At 44.1% G+C, this 19,708-nt stretch overlaps 2 protein-coding genes across 3 annotated transcripts; one reads left to right on the forward strand and one right to left on the reverse strand.

Annotated features, from left to right (window-relative positions):
- Positions 1–2,116: 2,116 nt before the first annotated feature.
- On the reverse strand, positions 2,117–9,975 carry LOC105909802 (ras-related protein Rab-15-like). 2 transcript variants are annotated; one of them, XM_031580786.2, is made up of 8 exons: positions 9,760–9,975; positions 9,296–9,553; positions 3,870–3,930; positions 3,674–3,734; positions 3,441–3,518; positions 3,127–3,216; positions 2,884–2,949; positions 2,117–2,503 (listed from the first exon to the last, which is right to left on the reverse strand). In XM_031580786.2, the coding sequence occupies exons 2-8, from the start codon at positions 9,417–9,419 to the stop codon at positions 2,345–2,347; spliced, it is 639 nt and encodes a 212-aa protein (XP_031436646.1). In that variant the 5' UTR covers positions 9,420–9,553; positions 9,760–9,975; the 3' UTR covers positions 2,117–2,344. The 2 variants fall into 2 exon arrangements, with proteins under 2 accessions (XP_031436646.1, XP_012693920.2); XM_012838466.3 differs by having other exon boundaries at positions 9,296–9,975.
- LOC105909801 (protein farnesyltransferase subunit beta-like) lies at positions 9,907–18,992 on the forward strand. Its single transcript, XM_031580787.2, has 9 exons — positions 9,907–10,193; positions 10,488–10,552; positions 10,693–10,765; positions 11,042–11,133; positions 14,619–14,765; positions 15,034–15,117; positions 17,251–17,337; positions 18,003–18,132; positions 18,591–18,992. The coding sequence occupies exons 1-9, from the start codon at positions 10,095–10,097 to the stop codon at positions 18,888–18,890; spliced, it is 1,077 nt and encodes a 358-aa protein (XP_031436647.1). The 5' UTR covers positions 9,907–10,094; the 3' UTR covers positions 18,891–18,992.
- The last annotated feature ends 716 nt before the right edge of the window (positions 18,993–19,708 follow it).

The raw sequence follows: 19,708 nt of genomic DNA on the forward strand, positions 1-19,708 counted from the left end.
GTTGGGTGTCGGGTGACGGATAACTGATACACACCTGACACCAGATATCCCAGTGGAGTAAGAGAGGCTGCTGATGCACACCGAGGCTCTTAGACTTGTCCTGATGTGGGTCAATGAGAAAATAGCCACTAAGATTGGCACTAACTCAGTCTTAAAGTAATCTTTCCACGAGAACACTCTAGCATCACTGAGTGCATGGCTAAGTAAAGTCCCATAAATGACACAAACTCTTTTTTTTTTTTTAACCCAAACACATCAGTTTCCTGTGTGTAGCATAACGGTCCTCCATAATGATTCCACGAGACACAAACATTCACAAACGAAATACAATAACCCATTAGGCTGCGTTCATTGGCTTTGCATTTGAACAGCACGGGCTGCATAAACACACACTTCTGCAGTAATGGAGTTCTTCAGACAAGCCATAGAGTAGCCTACATCAACAAAACATCACTTCACATGACTGATGTTGAGCATATGGACTAAGGAGAGGACAGAGACTAAAATATTTTACGAGCACACGTGTACTTCAGTGATTTCTCTTTAGGTGTTTTTTTTCTCATTATTTTATAAAACTTTATATATTTTATAATACTCCATAAAACTTCTGCCCAGTGCTGGCGGAGTCAGGTCAGAGGCGGCAGGAAGTAGATAAGACTGCATGTGCAGGGCCTGGTGCACTGGGGTCATTATAGGAGGAGGATCAGTTTCTGCGGCATGAATCATTCATCCACTCATTGCTTTCCCCTGTGGTCGACGCGTGATCAAATATAAATGACCGGTCTTTTTAATCTGGCTGTGAGAGAGCGGCCCAGTCCCATAGCCCCAGCATTGTGTGGACCGAACAGAAGCCCTCATGCTCTCCGGCTATGACCACTGGGAACTCTTAAAAGCAACTGACACATTGTTTTTGCCTGGCTGGAAGTGTTTCCTGCAGGTTGAAGTATTTCTCAACATTGCTGTTATGTTATATTATTATGTTGTACTATCACTTTGCTCTTTGCACTTTCATAACACACACACACACACACACACACACACACACACAAGCACAAGACCACTATCTTGCACTACCCATCCTCTCAAGCACAAGAACATTATTTATATTTTTTGCACTATCCATACCAGCAGCACAAGATCGCTTTCCTCCTGGACACAGACACTGTCAAAATCATTGCACATTACAATAGGGTCAGACCATTTTCCTGTATCTGGAAACACTCTGTGTGGAAATGTTCTCCCTATGTGTATGTATATATGTTCTCCCTATGTGTATGTGTATGTATATGTGATTTATGTATGTATGTCGGTGAGGTGTATAAGTGTATATGTGTATAAGCTACTGGATGACCTAAATTTCCCTCGGGATTAATAAAGTATCCATCTATCTATCTATCTATTATAGTTATAGCTATATTACGTAGGTTTTCGTAGTGCTTTGAAAAACAATGTGCGTGATTACCATCACCTTGACGCAGTGAGAGAACCGGCACTTTAGACTTCATTCACATCTCCAAAGAACGATGGCAAATGGTCTACAGGCATCGTGTAATCAGAAGGTATTTCTTGAAAACATATTTCGTTTTATTCCCATTGTAAACAAACACAACATGTACACATTAATGAGTCTGAGTGTGATGACTGGCACCCCTGGACCTGACGAGGCCCTGTAACAGACAGCCAGTCTCACAACACAAATAAAAACACAATGTAATTCACCGGAACGACATTCATAAATATGTTTGTCCACAAGACAGTCCCACATCCGCAGTGGCCGTGACGTTCAGGGCAGGTGTTTCTGACAGGTGACACAAACATGAGCGTGACACACCTGGCCTGTCTTTTCAAACTGTTCTGATACCCTGCCCTCATCCCTGCATTAGGCAGGTCACACATATGAAGGGGGTGGGGGGGTATATATTTAAGAGGGGTACTACAGAAAACAACACATTTACCAGCTGCAGGCATAAAGAAAATGCGGGCTACTGCCCCCTACTGTTGTACCTGCGCCATAACAGGTAGAGCGGTCTGTGATCTTTTTAACATGGATGGTCCATCTTGACATAAACTTGGAAAAGTTTGGAAATTTGTGCACAACAAACACAATTTTCCAAACTTTTTGTCTCGGAGTTTATTGTCATACTGGTTTATGCGTTTACTCTTGATGATTTGCCTGGATAAAATCACTCATCACTGTGGAGCTGAACAATTCTATAGAGATGAATTAGTTCAGTCATCATTCTCCCACACTGAACTGATGTAGTTGAATCTCCCAGACTGAACGGCCTTGCGTACGGGAAGGTCAGATGTCAGAGGTCAGAGTTCAGAGGCTGCTGCTTCGTGTCTAACACACACATGTCCTCTCAGGGTTCTCCTCCACCTTCCGGTCGGCTTCCTCCTGCAGTAGATCTTCAGTGCTGAGGTCATCATTAATGGACAACCACAGACCGTCCAGTTTCTTCCGGTTAGCATGCAGCGCCATCTCTGTGAGTCGTGAGAAAGACTGGGATTGGGAGACACATCAGTCCTGTTAAACCTGAGGCCCTTCTGACTGAGAACAACACTAGCAGCACCAGAGTTACGGTTCACATCCACTAGTGCTGAAACGGTGCTGCCTTCATGTCTTTGGGTAAATATGACTGCCAAATGTAATGTATATAAAATATATACATACTAGTGTATATGTAAATATGACTGTCAAATGTAATGTATATAAAATATATACATAATGTATATGTAAATATGCCAAATGTAATGTATATAAAATATATACATAATGTATTTGTAAATATGCCAAATGTAATGTATATTACATGAAACTGAGGCAAGCTTTAAAAGACAAACCATCTGATGAGAAATCCAGCAGTGGAAAAGTGAACTTACCTCCTTGATGTTGTGGTTGCTGAAGGCGCTCGTCTCAAAGAAGTCCATTCCATATGATTTTGCTAACTGTAAAACAAGGTAGTCCGTCTCATAAAAATTATATTATTCACAGCAAAAACACATTGCCCTACCAAACACAGCATCATCTCTTTTTAATTCAACTACAGATTCAAATAAATAAAAAAAAAAACGTTTGGGAAACAGTGACCTGGATGAGAGCTAATAGTAAGGACCCAGTCAAACCTTATCCCCTTGTTCAGTGGTGACTCTTCTCCTCTCTTCCTCATCACACTTATTCCCCACCAGGATCCTCATCACCTGCTCGGGTGCACACTGACAGACACACACGCAGACGCAGTATATGTATGCCTGTGTGTACTCTTCGCCTTTACATGATCAAGTGTGAGTATGAGGGAAGGTGTGTGTGTGTGTGTGTGTGTCTGTGTCTGTGTCTGTGTGTGTGTGTGTGTGTGCGTGTGCGTGTGTGTGTGTGTGTTCTTGCGATAAATAAAGTGAACATTTCTATATGTATTTATATATACTGGTAAGATGTTTACCTCATCAACATCGCTGGCCCATTTGACAATGTGTTGAAAGGAGTGTTCATTTGTGACATCATACACCAGGAGGATCCCCTGATAACACAGAGAGACAGCACCACGCTAAGGCTAGGCTAGGTAATAACCTAAATTTCCCTCGGGATTAATAAAGTATCCATCTATCTATCTATCTATCTATCTATCTAATCTCTTCTTCCTGCAGCTCAGTCTGGTGACGATTTGGTACTGACCTGTGCACGCCTGTAGTACTGTTTGGTGACAGTCTGGTACCTCTCCTGGCCTGCTGTATCCCTATTGGACAAAAAGAAATGAAAATAAACCCCCCCCCCGACCTTTCACCCCTGGTCTCCGATGTGCTGGGCAGGGCATAGGGCAGCACGGAGCTCCCAAAGGCAACACTACTGGCAGGTTCATTTCTGTACTCACCATATCTGCACTCGGACTCGGGTGCCATCTATATCTAGTGTTTTCATCTTGAAATCGATTCCTGCAAGACAGGGATTAAAAAATAAAACACAAACCACAGATCATGAGAGCAGACAATGAGGAGCTGAATCGGTGGCCAGATCATGGTTTCAATGAGGATGCCGAATCGCTGGCCGGATCATGGTTTCAATGAGGATGCTGAATCGGTGGCCAGATCATGGTTTCCTGCACTGCAGTGCTGAGAGCCGATGCCCTACATTCTTTGTGCAGTTCCATCTCCATCAGAATTCAGCAACATCAGTGGCTCACTCTCTGTTTTGTGTTAGAGCACACACACCGTGTAAGAGCACACACACACATCATGTAAGAGCACACACATCATGTAAGCGTACACACACCGTGTAAGAGCACACACACATCATGTAAGCGTACACACACTCAGTAGAGCAGGTGCTGGGTACACAAGAGAGGGGAAATGTGCCTGCCTTGCTTTTCTTAAATGTGCGTTTCCATGGAAACATTGCCTCCCTTCAAAGTAGTGTGCACAGAGCGGCTTGGTGAACGGAGGAAAGTTTATTCTTTTTTTTTTTTATAAATAATCCTCTGAAACACAAATTCATCAGGAATTCAGCCACTTTGGGCATTCTCAAACAATTTTAAATGGGTAAACAGCATTAAATCGTGGGTCTTTGTGAGTCTCTGTTCAGTGGTTGCTGTTATCTCTTCCAGCTATTAAACATTCTGTACAAATAGTCTAAGATCTCCCCCAGCCTCTGTCAATATTTTAATAGGCCCATTTTTGCAAGCAGAGATAAAGCACCCATCAAAAGCACTGCCAGAAATCCTGGAGATAAACTACATGACTGCTGTTTAAAGGGCTTTTTGGTTAGTTTGACAAATGTTATGTGGACAAAGTGTGCATTAACCTTGCGATTCAATCTCAAACCCTTGTTTGCGATTACTCCACGGCAATCACATGAATAAAATAAAGTCCACACTCTTTGACTGAAGTGTTCAGACATACACTGAAAATCATAATTATATTGGCCAGTGTCATGGTATGCTTGACTATGACAAAGCTGAATGAAAAAAAAAAGAGTGTGTCCTCTGAAATCTGGCTTAGTCCGATGACTGCACCTGTTAGTAATGTACGGTATGTACCTGTTTTTCAGGAAACAGGAACTAATTAAAATAACAAATACTATTCTCTATGAAGGAATGAGGAATCCTTCTACTGGGCTGATAGGGGGAAGACACACACAGACACACACACACACACACACAGACACACACACAAAGAGACAAAAGCACAATGAGACATGCGCACACGCACACACACACATGCACACACATGCACACACATGCACAAACAGACACACGCACGCACACACACACACACACATGCACAAACAGACACACGCACACACACGCACACACACACACACACACACTAAGTAAGCTTGTAAGGAGAGCTCCTTGAGATACATATGGCGTTTATGAGACATGCGCGCACGCACACACACACATGCACACACATGCACAAACAGACACACGCACGCACACACACACACACACACACACACAAACAGACACACGCACACACACGCACACACACATACAAACACACACTAAGTAAGCTTGTAAGGAGAGCTCCTTGAGATACATATGGCGTTTATGAGACATGCGCGCATGCACACACACACATGCACACACATGCACAAACAGACACACGCACACACACGCACGCACACGCACACACACACACACTGAGTACGCTTGTAAGGAGAGCTCCTTGAGATACATATGGCGTTTAAAGAGCACCCAGTAGTCTGGTCAGCCATGCGAGTCCCAGCATGGCTCTTTTTCATTTGTGATGCAACACACCCTGACACACACACACACACACACACACACACACACACACAGACACACACACACACACACACACACACACACACACACACACACACACACACACACACAGACACCCTGACGAATCATCAATAATGAATGACCGCACCGCCGGCTGCTGGCGTGTCATCTGTGACGCCCCTGCTGCTTGGAGCTGAGACACTAGAGTTGGATCGAATTGTGTTTATTTACCCAGTGACAGTGAACCACGAGCACAGGCTCCAGGCCGTCTGCTGAGCCCGAGGCGTGCAGACCCAAGGGCAGACACACTGTGAGCAGAGATGGGAGAAACTGCACCCAGCTTGGACAGATGGCCCATCATATACAGGGCTGCCTGATGGCCCATTATATACAGGGCTGCCTGTAGTTTTATTTCCTGTAAGTCTGTAGCTAAATGTGGATAAGAACAGAGCACCAGGTGTGCCCTGGGTCGCTTTCCCAGCAGGAAGAGCCGGGCAGCACAGTGTCATCCATAGGCTTCCTGTCTGAGACTCAGTGTCATCCATAGGCTTCCTGTCTGATGCTCAGTGTCATCCATAGGCTTCCTGTCTGAGACACAGTGTCTGTCGCTACACAATGGTAGTCCTTTGGGGGATCGTAGTCCCTCACATTGCGCATGCGTCATTTTGCGACACTGTCGACTGCTGTCGACAGCGAAGCCGTGCGCGCATGCGTCACAACGACAGATCCGTTTTCAATCATGGAGAAAAGCGACGAAAGCCAGTTTTTTGAAAACATGACCATTTATTTAAAAACAAAGAAGATGTGACAGTGGACAAAACAGATGAGGTGGATGATCAAAAAGTCTCTCCCCAGTTTCGTTTCATATGTTGACGTAGAGCCTTATGCTGTTAGCCGTTTACAACATAATTAAATATAACATTAAATATACCCACATTATGCGTTAAGACAAGCCCCATATGTTGACGTTTAAACCGTTTACAACATTATTAAATATTACGTTAAATAAACCTACATTATGCGTTAAGACAAGCCAGATATGTTGATGTTGATGTTGAGCCTTATGCCGTAAACCGTTTGTGTCTGAGCATGCGCAATGTGAGGGACTACGATCCCCCAAAGGACTACCATTGTGTAGCGACAGTGTCATCCATAGGCTTCCTGTCTGAGACTGTCATCCATAGGCTTCCTGTCTGAGACTCAGTGTCATCCATAGGCTTCCTGTCTGAGACTCAGATTCAGTGTCAGCTTACGGACACTCTCACCATTAGTGGTGCTACTATACACAGAATAAAAATATAAATGCAACATGGAGCAGTTTCAAAGATTTTACTGAGTTACAGTTTATTTAGGAAATCCGTGAATACACTGCAATATTCTATTAATACTGCAGGGCTGTGGCTATTGATGTGAATTTGTACACAGATTTACAGAGAAATAAGCTTCTTATGAGCAAAAAAAGGAAAGTTCATGATGTATGGGATCAAAACTAGTCTTTCTTTATACTTCCATAAACATGTTTGCTTATATTTGTGTTCTTTGTCTATGCACTGAGGGAGTGTACCATGTGGCAATGGCCTAACATGCATGAAAACTGGTAGAGTTGTAACATTTGTTTCTGGAAAAGCGCCTTTTTAAACGCTGTGCCATCAGAGTGGCAGTGCAGGGCATGCTTGTTATTTGTGAGCTGCGTTAATGGCTTTGGACTGAATCTGTCCAACACACACACACACACACACACACACACACACACACACACTCTGCGTTAATGGCTTTGGACCGAATCTGTCCCAAATATGTCTCACACACAAAAACACACACACACACACACTCTGCGTTAATGGCTTCGGACTGAATCTGGCCCATCAGGCCTCTCTCATGCTCTGGCACATCAACGCCGCTGTCAGGGAGGCTGGATCAGCCACTGAGGATTACAGCAGGCGCCAAACCCCTCCGACCCACACCTCACCACCTCACCACCCACACACACACACACACACACACACACACACACACACACACACACACACACACACACACACACACACACACACACACACACACACACACACACACACACACACACACACACACACACACACACACACACTCTGCGTTAATGGATTACAGCGGGCGCCAAACCCCTCTGACCCGGAAAACCGCTTACTTTGGCCCACATGCGGCCCTGACCTGAAGCCAGCCCACCGTGCCACGCACCCATGTGTGCCAGTTCAGGGCCAGGTCTGGTTAGGGTTCGCTGCTATCCAGGGTCCAGCTGATCGATATCCTCTTACATCCATGGGTCAATTTACAGAGACCAGGGATGTTTGCCTAACCCAGCCTCGCATGGAATGCAGGCCTTTATTCAACTGCCAGTGTGATTGCCACCCCTTTGTTAAAGTAGAAGGAGCTTTGGCTGTAGTATGACCTCAGGTCATTACCAGGAATTTCAAAACATGCACAGACCCAAGCAAGCATAAGGATGACCTCATAAATGAATGGACCACTTCTGCATAAGGATGACCTCACAATTGAACAGACCACTACTAGTGTAAGGATGACCTCATAATTAATTAAAGCACTACTAGCGTAAGGATGACCTCATAATTAAATAAAACACTACTAGCGTAAGGATGACCTCATAATTGAATAGACCACTACTAGTGTAAGGATTACCTCATAATTAATTAAAGCACTACTAGCGTAAGGATGACCTCATAGCTGAATAGACCACTACTAGTGTAAAGATTTTCTAATAATTGAATAGATCACTACTAGCATAAGGATGACCTCATAATTCAATAGATATGACCAGTGCAACTGCACGAGGAAATGAAAGGGATCCAGCCCTGAACCGGCCCTAATCTGGCCCTGATCTGGCTGGATCTGTTCCGGTGCAAACACCATGTGCTTCTTTGGAGAATAAGTGCAGACCGAAGGGTGAACTAATGTGTTGGGTCTCCTCATTCCTGTCTCATTTCCTGCTCTCTCAGAACTATGTTACACAGGCTTCCTGGAGCTAAAAGCACACAGATGACAAATCCCATCATCACTCTTACTGAGGTGGAAAAAATATCATAGACTGAAAAATGAGTGGGTCAAAGTTCCTTAAAATGACTCCATCTTAGTCAATCAGTGAGTTTTACCCAAAAGTGTCTTTAAGAGTGTTCTTTAAAACTAGGCCCAAATTGTCATGAAATTCAGATAATTAAATGAATGCATATCACTGATGCGATTTTATTCTACTATAGACAAGTGCTTTGAGTGTACTGATGTAAATGTAACAATACCTACATTTAAACATTTAGTGTGTCAGTTGACGATCAATTATCTAATGTATACCAGTGATACGGGTGCCTATTTAAAGTCATGTCAACTTCCTTCGCGTAAATAACTTACAACTAGATTGTTTCCTTTAGACAACTTTTCCAGTGCATGTCAGACTCACTGCAGAGTAATAATCTATGGTAAATCTAACGACCAAGCAGACACAACGCAATCTGTTGACGACGGCAGTGTCTAGATCCCACCTATATTCAATCAAAAAGACTTACCGATAGTGGAGATGTGTGATGGGTGAAAGTCGCCGTCTGTGAACCTCCACAACAAACAAGTTTTTCCGACTCCGGAGTCTCCAAGCAGCATTAGCCGTAGCAGCACATCGTATTCCTTCGCCATGCTGAGAAAGTATCCACGATGTTCATCTGACACTAGCACGACCCATGGTCCTTAGAGGAGAACATGGACATCAATGCCATGCCATGGTGACTTCCTCTTCTGGTAGTGATCAAACGTTTGGCGTACTGGTTTGGCTGGGGTGAGGGGGTGGACACAGGCTCTCAGTGAGACGGAGAGAGACAGGGAAGTCGAGGGGCTAAGGGGTAGCATAGGCTACCGGACCGTAACAAATTAATAGCCTTGCATTCATGTGACAGCGATTATTTTCACACCCCTTGTATTTAAACACGCATTTCTGTTTTAACATTGGCTACAGAAATGATGAAGACAATGGACTTACTCGTAGTTCCACTCGTAGCTGCACACTAGTTGCCTACAAATAAAGAGTGCTTTGATAAATCCATACAAATTCACATTTGATTGATTAGCCTATTACTTGTAGCCCACATGCTAGTCCAAACAATGTCACAGAATGGAATGTTTTGATATTCTGTCAAAACGTCACCCGTCTCCTCCACATGTGTTCTCGCTGGGGCGGGGAGGCCAGGCTCAAACTTGCGAAGTAACCGCCCACTTTTACCGAATATATCAACACAGGGGGGGGGGGGGAGCTGCAATTCAGCCTGCTTTACGGAGAAGTGCCTTGGGTTCAGTCAGAAGTGCAAAAGAAATGAAATGAAGGATCAGCGGGCTCCTCTGAGATGTTTCCAGGACTGCCACAATCGCGAGCTGTGTCAGGATGATGGTTTACAAACGGCGACGTCAGCTGAGCAGGTAATCGGCTTGAGGGGTGGCATGAGTTGTGTTACTTCACGTGCATATTAATTTCTGCGTTTCAGCAAAACTACACTACGAACTAGAGTCGCAAAGTATTTAAATGTATTATTTAAATGTAGAAATGTCCCAAATATGTCAGTGAGTTAACTGGATTGGATATATATATATATATAGTTAACTCACTATATACTATATACTATATATATATATACACACACACACACACACACACACACACACACACACACACACACACTGAAGACTAACTGGACTTCTCTTTATTTCATCTAGAAGAGGGTAGAAGAAAGTATTTGTGAAGTAATTCATGCCCACTTGCAGGACCACAGAGTGCCAAGGTTTGTTAGAAAATGTCCCAACGGTGCCTTTTAGATCACATCAGGCAAATAGTTCAATTTTCATTTTGTTAATGTAGTTTTTCAAATGAATAAACTTGCATGGGATTATTCTACCAATGAATTATTCTGCATGCTTTCAGACCTATACTGCTGAGGGACCAGCATGTAATGTATCTGATGGAAGGACTGCAGCATCTCTCCGACTCCTATGAGGTATGTGATGCGTCCAGCTGAAGCCCAGAGGAGGTATAAATAGGCGACCGTGGCAACCGCTGCAGTCTCTTATACACTCTCATGTGATACCACCTCTGCCACTGTGGCCACAGAGGGAACATTGAGTGTGCCAAAGAAAGCTCTTTTATCCTCTGCTCTTGTTCCCGGCTGCTTTTTCACTCTGGTAGGAGTGTGTGTGTGTGTGTGTGTGTGTGTGTGTGTGTGTGTGTGTTCTGTGCTAAAGTTGAACGCCACGCGCTCTCTCTCCCACCTCAGAGTCTGGATGCCAGTCGGCCCTGGCTGTGTTTCTGGCTCCTGCACAGCCTGGACCTTCTCCACCGCCCCGTGACCTTTGACCTCGCCTCAGAGTAAGTGCTCCCCTCTCTTAACACATACCACCTTCTCAGCGCTCTCCCCTCTGAACACACACCACCTTCTTAACACACACTACCTTCTAAGCGCTCCCCTCTTAACACACACCACCTTCTCAGCGCTGTCCCCTCTCTTAACACACACCACCCTCTCAGCGCTCCCCTCTATCTTAACACACACCTCTTTCTGAGCGCTCCCCTCTTAACACACACAACCTTCTGAGCGCTCTCCTCTCTCTTAACACACACCACCTTCTGAGCGCTGTCCCCTCTCTTAACACACACACACACACCTTCTTAACACACACCACTTCTGAGCGCTCCCCTCTCTGTCTTAACACACACAACCTTCTGAGCGTTCCCCTCTCTGAACACACACCACCTTCTCACGCTCTCCTCTCTTAACACACACCACCTTCTGAGCGCTCTCTGTCTTAACACACACCACCTTCTGAGCGCTCTCCTCTGTCTTAACACACACCACCTTCTGAGCGCTCTCCTCTGTCTTAACACACACCAACTTCTGAGCGCTCTCCTCTGTCTTAACACACACCACCTTCTGAGCGCTGTCTTCTGTCTTAACACACAGTAAATAGTTTTCCTCTCTTTCTTTCTCAAAACTACTTAAAGGTGAACTCCATGATTCTGGTGACAGGTTGTAAATGTTTGAGTTTAACGGCCAATGAAATACACCCTTAAATGCTCCCGGAGTGTGTGTGTGTGGGCGTTTTGTTGATTGACAAGAATAGTCCATGGCTCGGTCCTAGCTACTTTGTTTGTTTCCCATTTACAGAGCTAGGACTGTGTGTGTGTGTGTGTGTGTGTGTGTGTGTGTGTGTGTGTGTGTGTGTGTGTGTGTGTGTGTGTGTGTGTGTGTGTGTGTGTGTGTGTGTGTGTGTGTGTGTGTGTGTGTGTGTGTGTGTGTGTGTGTGTGTGTGTGTGTGCGTGCAGAGCAAGGACTGTGTACAAACACCAGAGTTTCTGAGCACACACTCCTAATGGATAGCCCGAGGACCAAGAGCTGAATTGGCTGAATTAGACACAAAGAGTGTTGTCGGCCTATTACGTAGAATTACGGACTGCCACCAAGCTTTTCCACATCTTCGCGCGCTGTGTCTGAAGTCTGGCCAGCTCCTGATACCTTCTGATGCATACTAAATATCTCCATACTTAATATCTCCTGCCACTGCATCATCCCTCTCAGTCACACTTAAAATCTGTCCTCATCTTGGTGCCCTGACCAGCTTCAGATACCATCTGATGCATACTAAATACGTTGCTATCAACCTCTCTCAATCATAATTAAAATCTGTCCTCATCTTGGTACCTTGGAGTCTGAAGTAACCGGAACAGAGACAGTTTCTGTCTTGTCTCGGCACGTTCGCACGGCCTTTTAAATAGCTGTGAGATTATAAGATGAACCACTCTGTGACCACACGCTCAGACATGTTCCTCTCTCTCTCTCTCTCTCTCTCGCTCTCTCTCTCTCTCTTTCTCTCTCTTTCTCTCGCTCTCTTTCTCTCTCTCGCTCTCTTTCTCTCTCTATCTCTCTCTCTCTCCACACGCTCAGAGGATTGCAGTGTTTATCATGTTTGTCTTCTTCCTCCTTAGATGTATGAACACACTCAGAAAGAATGTCATATCACATCTGTACTCTCTCTCTCCTTTTCTCTCTCTCCCTCTCTTTTGCTCTCTATCTCTTTCTCTTTCTCTCTCCCTTTATCTCTGTCCCTCTATCTCTCTCCCTCTCTCTTTCCCTCTCAAAGAGCAGTTACAGTGGGGAAAATAAGTATTTGAACCCCTGTCGATTTTGCAAGTTTGGCCACTTGCAAAGAAATGTGTGATCTATAATTGTAATAGTAGGTGTATTTTAACAGTGAGAAACAGAATATCAACAAAAAAAATCCAGAAAACTGCATTTTATAACATTGCCAATGATCACACATTTCTTTGCAAATGGCCAAACTTGTGAAATCGGCAGGGGTTCAAATACTTATTTTCCCCACTGTGTGTGTTAGGTTGGTGGCCACACACACAGCAGACCGCATGTGCAGACCATTAGTGTTGTAAGAGGCTTTGCCCTCATCTTCTTTCCTCAGCCCACCTCACCTCTGGCTTAGAGCACAATGCTGGCACACATCGGCAAAGTGGGATTTTCTGCCTCGCTGCGATGTGTATCGCATTGTTTAGAGCTTGTTCTGGTGCTACTATACCTGCTCCGCACGGCCCTCTAGTGGTCACAAGAGGGTAAGGCTTTCTAAACATCTACCAAGGCATGGGTTTTCAGTCCTACCCCTCAGGCCTTCCTGCACTGGAAAGGTTCTGTTTATCCCCACTCTACACACACGTGGCTCATATCAGTGTATGTATACTACCCTTGGTTATCTAAGGCAGCTATTCAAGAGCAGCAGTGATGAGTTCAGTCAGGTATGCAGAGCAAGGACAGAAGGACCACACTATGGCCGCTGTGAAGAGCTGGGTCTGCCTGTCTGTGTGTCAGTGTGTGCACGTTCATCTCCAGAGCGCTGGGTCTGCGTGTCTGTGTGTCAGTGTGTGCAAGTTCATCTCCAGAGCGCTGGGTCTGCGTGTCTGTGTGTCAGTGTGTGCAAGTTCATCTCCAGAGCGCTGGGTCTGCGTGTCTGTGTTTCAGTGTGTGCAAGTTCATCTCCAGAGCGCTGGGTCTGCGTGTCTGTGTTTCAGTGTGTGCAAGTTCATCTCCAGAGCTGGGTCTGTGTGTCTGTGTGTCTGTGTGTCTGTGTGTCTGTGTTTCAGTGTGTGCACGTTCATTTCCAGAGCTGGTTCTGTGGGTCTGTGTGTCTGTGGGTCTGTGGGTCTGTGTCTCAGTGTGTGCACGTTCATCTCCAGAGCTGGGTCTGTGTGTCTGTGTGTCAGTGTGTCTGTGGGTCTGTGTGTCTGTGGGTCTGTGTCTCAGTGTGTGCACGTTCATCTCCAGAGATGTGTCTGTGTGTCTGTGTGTCAGTGTGTGCAAGTTCATCTCCAGAGCGCTGGGTCTGCGTGTCTGTGTGTCAGTGTGTGCACGTTCATCTCCAGAGCTGGGTCTGTATGTCTGTGTATCTGTGTTTCAGTGTGTGCAAGTTCATCTCCAGAGCGCTGGGTCTGCGTGTCTGTGTGTCAGTGTGTGCACGTTCATCTCCAGAGCTGGGTCTGTGTGTCTGTGTGTCTGTGTGTCTGTGGGTCTGTGTGTCTGTGGGTCTGTGTGTCTGTGTGTCTGTGTCTCAGTGTGTGCACGTTCATCTCCAGAGCTGGGTCTGTGTGTCTGTGTGTCAGTGTGTCTGTGTGTCTGTGTGTCTGTGGGTCTGTGTCTCAGTGTGTGCACGTTCATCTCCAGAGATGTGTCTGTGTGTCTGTGTGTCAGTGTGTGCAAGTTCATCTCCAGAGCGCTGGGTCTGCGTGTCTGTGTGTCAGTGTGTGCACGTTCATCTCCAGAGCTGGGTCTGTATGTCTGTGTGTCTGTGTTTCAGTGTGTGCAAGTTCATCTCCAGATGTCAGAGTCCAACTGGAGGCTTCGCTGGAGGTCCAGGCCAACAAGCTCATCTTGCACCGACATACGCAGCAGTCAACGCCCTGTGTGTTATCGGAACACAGGAGGCTTATGATGTCATCGACAGGTACGAGGAAGTACTTGAACAGCAGCTATTTAAATATATACATTTGAATACGTAAATTGAGCCATTTAAATACATACACTTGAGCCATTTAAAGACATACATTTGAGCCATTTTGAAATACATACATTTGAGAAATGTGTATTATGTAGCCACATGAAGAGCTAAAGGTGTGTGTTTAAGTGCTAGTATCACATGAAGAGCTAAAGGTGTGTGTTTAAGTGCTAGTATCACATGATTGCATAAAACCTGCTGTCCTTGTTTGCCACAGAGAGAGGTTACTTAACTTCCTGTTGGCACTGAGACAGAGGGATGGCTCCTTCCAGATGCATGTGGGTGGAGAGGTGGATGTCAGGTGAGCAGGCCTTGAGGAAGGCTGCTAATTCAATTCAATTCAATTCAATTCAATTCAATTCAATTCATTTATATAGCGCCAGAACAATAAATTGTCTCAAAGTGCTTTACAGAGCCCAGTGCCTGGACCCCCTTAGTGCAAGCACAATGGCAACAGGGGCAAGGGAAAACTCCCTGTAAGTCAGGAAGGAACCTTAAGCAGAACCACGGCACATAAGGGGGGACCCATCTGCTTCAACACTGCACAAAATCAGCTTTCAAAAACAAGAAAAAAAAGTGATAAAATGGGAGATATATTACTTAAAATAAGCAAAATTATCTGCCAACAGAATACGAAAATTTGACTGACCAAGATAAAAAAAAAGAACCCAAATATATATTAAAACTAGTGTGGCCAGACTAAAAACAAGTACATTTGTCTTGATTCTGACTTTGACAAAGCAGGTTTGTACTTTTCAACGGTGATCAAACTAGTTTCAATCATTAACTTGCTCAGAACCAGTAATAAAATATCAGCAACAAGTTATAATACCTTATTAAGATAATTAAGGACTGAAACGCTTGAAACAAGTGAAATGTAACGTAATCTAACATGAAAAATGCCTGGTAAGAAGAAATATCTTCAGACAAAAAACAAGCATATATTGCCTTGATTAAAGATATTTAATCTTACTAAGATTTCGGTATTTGCAGTGAAAGTGATATATCATATATAAGAGAGAGCGTCAGCAGAGGTCAGAGGTGAACCATTTCCTTTGAAGACTCCACAGTAGGAACATCAATACAATATCAATACAATATCACTATAATATCAACTACAATATCACTATAATATCACTACAATATCACTATAATATCACTACAATATCAATTACTACAATATCACTACAATATCAACTACAATATCAATACAATATCAATACAATATCACTATAATATCAACTACAATATCACTATAATATCAATACAATATCAATACAATATCAATACAATATCACTATAATATCACTATAATATCAATACAATATCAATACAATATCACTACAATATCACTATAATATCAATACAATATCACTACAATATCACTATAATATCAACTACAATATCAATACAATATCAACTACAATATCACTATAATATCAATTACTACAATATCACTATAATATCACTATAATATTACTATAATATCAATACAATATCAACTATAATATTACTATAATATCAATTACTACAATATCAACTACAATATCACTAATGTCAACTACAATATCAACTACAATATCACTACAATATCAATTACTACAATATCACTACAATATCAACTACAATATCAATACAATATCAATACAATATCAACTATAATATCACTACAATATCACTATAATATCAATACAATATCACTACAATATTACTATAATATCAACTACAATATCAACTATACCATCAACTACAATATCAATACAATATCAACTACAATATCACTACAATATCACTATAATATCAATCACTACAATATCACTATAATATCACTATAATATTACTATAATATCACCATAATGTAATATAAACATTCACAGAATCGGACACTTTAATTGTAAATGGAATATTAGACAGATTTGTGTAGGGGATAATTAAATGGTTAGCTGCCACATACCAACAGATTAAAGGAAGTATGAGTCCAAATGAAGAGCCCTTTAATTAATGCACAGTGAGGAGGAGTATACTGATGAGTGTGTGTTCTACAGGAGTATTTATTGATGAGTGTGTGGAGGAGTTTATACTGATGAGTGTGTGTGTAGCAGGAGTATATACTGATGAGTGTGTGTGGAGGAGTATATACTGATGAGTGTGTGTGTAGCAGGAGTATATTGATGTGTGTGTGTTCTACAGGAGTATTTATTGATGTGTGTGTGTTCTACAGGAGTATTTATTGATGTGTGTGTTTAGCAGGAGTATTTATTGATGAGTGTGTGTTCTGCAGGCGTATATACTGATATGTGTGTTTAGCAGGAGTATTTATTGATGTGTGTGTGTGTTCTACAGGAGTATTTATTGATGAGTGTGTGTTTAGCAGGAGTATTTATTGATGAGTGTGTGTTTAGCAGGAGTATTTATTGATGTGTGTGTTCCTCAGGAGTATCTACTGCGCTGCATCCGTGGCTTCTCTCACTAACATCATCACCCCCGACCTGTTTGAGAGCACCTGCGACTGGGTGGTCAGGTGAGCAGTGACATGATAGGCTGAGCCGGTCCACTCACACGCACACACACACACACACACGCGCATGTACACGCCAAACATCTGGAGACCACCACGGTGAGATATAGACTAAGAGTGGGATTGCGGTAATTATGGCATTCCTTTGTATTTCGAAACCAACTCAAATGGCTCTTGAAGGCCAGGCTTGAGAGAGGATTGAAAGTACAGGGGGGTGCAGAAGTAAGGGGTGGGTCTAAGAGGAAAAGGTTATAGGCATAGCTTTGATAGCATTTATTAGCATTATGTTTATAGACATAACCTTGTTAGCATTTATTAGCATTATGCTTATAGACATAACCTTGATAGTATTTATTAGCATTATGCTTAAAGACATAGCCTTGTTAGCATTTATTAGCATTATGCTTATAGACATAACCTTGATAGCATTTATTAGCATTATGTTTATAGACATAAACTTGTTAGCATTTATTAGCATTATGCTTAATGACATAGCCTTGTTAGCATTTATTTTCGAGGTGGTTCTAGTCCACAACTCCGAGGTGTTGTCTCCAGACTGTGACCTCTTGTCCCATAGTGTAGATGTCCCATCTGGGTCGCAGACTGAGCTCTTTAGACTTGCGTTCACACATAACCTGCCCTGGTTGCTCTGCTGTGCCCTCTGCCAGGTGCCAGAGCTGGGAGGGGGGGCTGGGGGGTGTCCCCGGCCTGGAGGCTCATGGGGGCTACACCTTCTGTGGGCTGGCTGCCCTGGTTATCCTGAAAGGACAACACCGGCTGGACACCAGGTCACTGCTGGTAGGTCCACAAGCTGTCGAAGTGATTTGGCTACAGGTAACAGGTAACACCACCAGGTGAGATGGCCACGGGTAACACCACCAGGTGAGATGGCCACAGGTAACACCACCAAGTGAGATGGTCACTGGTAACACCACCAGGTGAGATGGCCACAGGTAACACCACCAAGTGAGATGGTCACTGGTAACACCAACGGATGAGAAGGCCACAGGTAACACCACCAGGTGAGATGGCCACAGGTAACACCACCAGGTGAGATGGCCACAGGTAACACCACCAGGTGAGATGGTCACAGGTAACACCACCAGATGATTTGGCCACAGGTAACACCACCAGGTGAGATGGTCACAGGTAACACCACCAGATGATTTGGCCACAGGTAACACCACCAGGTGAGATGGCTACAGGTAACACCACCATGTGAGATGGCTCATGTTTCTCTGTCTCTTCTCTCCCAGCGCTGGGCCTCCAGCAGGCAGATGCGGTTTGAAGGAGGCTTCCAGGGCCGCTGCAATAAGCTGGTGGACGGCTGCTACTCCTTTTGGCAAGCAGGGCTCTTGCACCTGATTCATCAGGCACTCGTGCAAGAAGGTGACGCCTTCTCTCAGTCCCTCCCCACTCTAAATATACCTGCTTTCTCCAGGTCAATGCTCAGGTCAGATCTGGAGTGGCTGGCTGCATGTCCCGACTCCACTGCTCTCAGGGATTTGTATATTTGTAAAAAAACAAAAAAAAAACACAAACCACTCATTTCATAGAGACAATGGTGCATCATGTCTGTGTGTACTCACTAGTAGTAAGGCGCTTGTTACGGTTCACCAACAGATCAAGGATAAATGTAAGGAGTGTGTTTCAAGTTAAGAGTCCTCTTAATACTGATTGAAGGGTGTCACCTTGTTTCAGTATTAATTAATAAAAATGAATACAGGCATATTCTGAAGATGTGTTGTATGCTAGAGTGTGATGAGAGACGTGGCGTGACACCGAGGTGCTGTCGTTCCCAGGAGGAGAACTGCAGACCTTGCAGGAGATCTAGACGTGTGTGGTTGTTATGCTTGCAGGAGACCAAGACGAAAGTCTGGAGGAGTGTGTGTGTGTGGTTGCAGGAGACCCAGCCTTTAGTCTGGAGGTGTGTGTGTGTGTGTGTTTGCAGGAGACGTTAGTCTTGAGGTGTGTGTGTTTGTGTTTGCAGGAGACGTTAGTCTTGAGATGTGTGTTTGTTTGTGTTTGCAGGAGACGTTAGTCTGGAGGAGTGTGTGTGTGTGTTTGCAGGAGACGTTAGTCTTGAGGTGTGTGTGTGTGTGTGTTTGCAGGAGACGTTAGTCTTGAGGTGTGTGTGTTTGCAGGAGACGTTAGTCTTGAGGTGTGTGTGTTTGTGTTTGCAGGAGACGTTAGTCTTGAGATGTGTGTGTTTGTGTTTGCAGGAGACGTTAGTCTGGAAGTGTGTGTGTGTGTGTTTGCAGGAGACGTTAGTCTAGAGGTGTGTGTGTGTGTGTTTGCAAGAGACGTCAGTCTGAAAGTGTGTGTGTGTGTGTGTGTTTGCAGGAGACCCAGCCGTGAGTCTGGAGGTGTGTGT

Source organism: Clupea harengus, chromosome 14, assembly GCF_900700415.2.
Source record: "Clupea harengus chromosome 14, Ch_v2.0.2, whole genome shotgun sequence".
In the NCBI taxonomy this organism is placed as follows: domain Eukaryota; kingdom Metazoa; phylum Chordata; class Actinopteri; order Clupeiformes; family Clupeidae; genus Clupea; species Clupea harengus.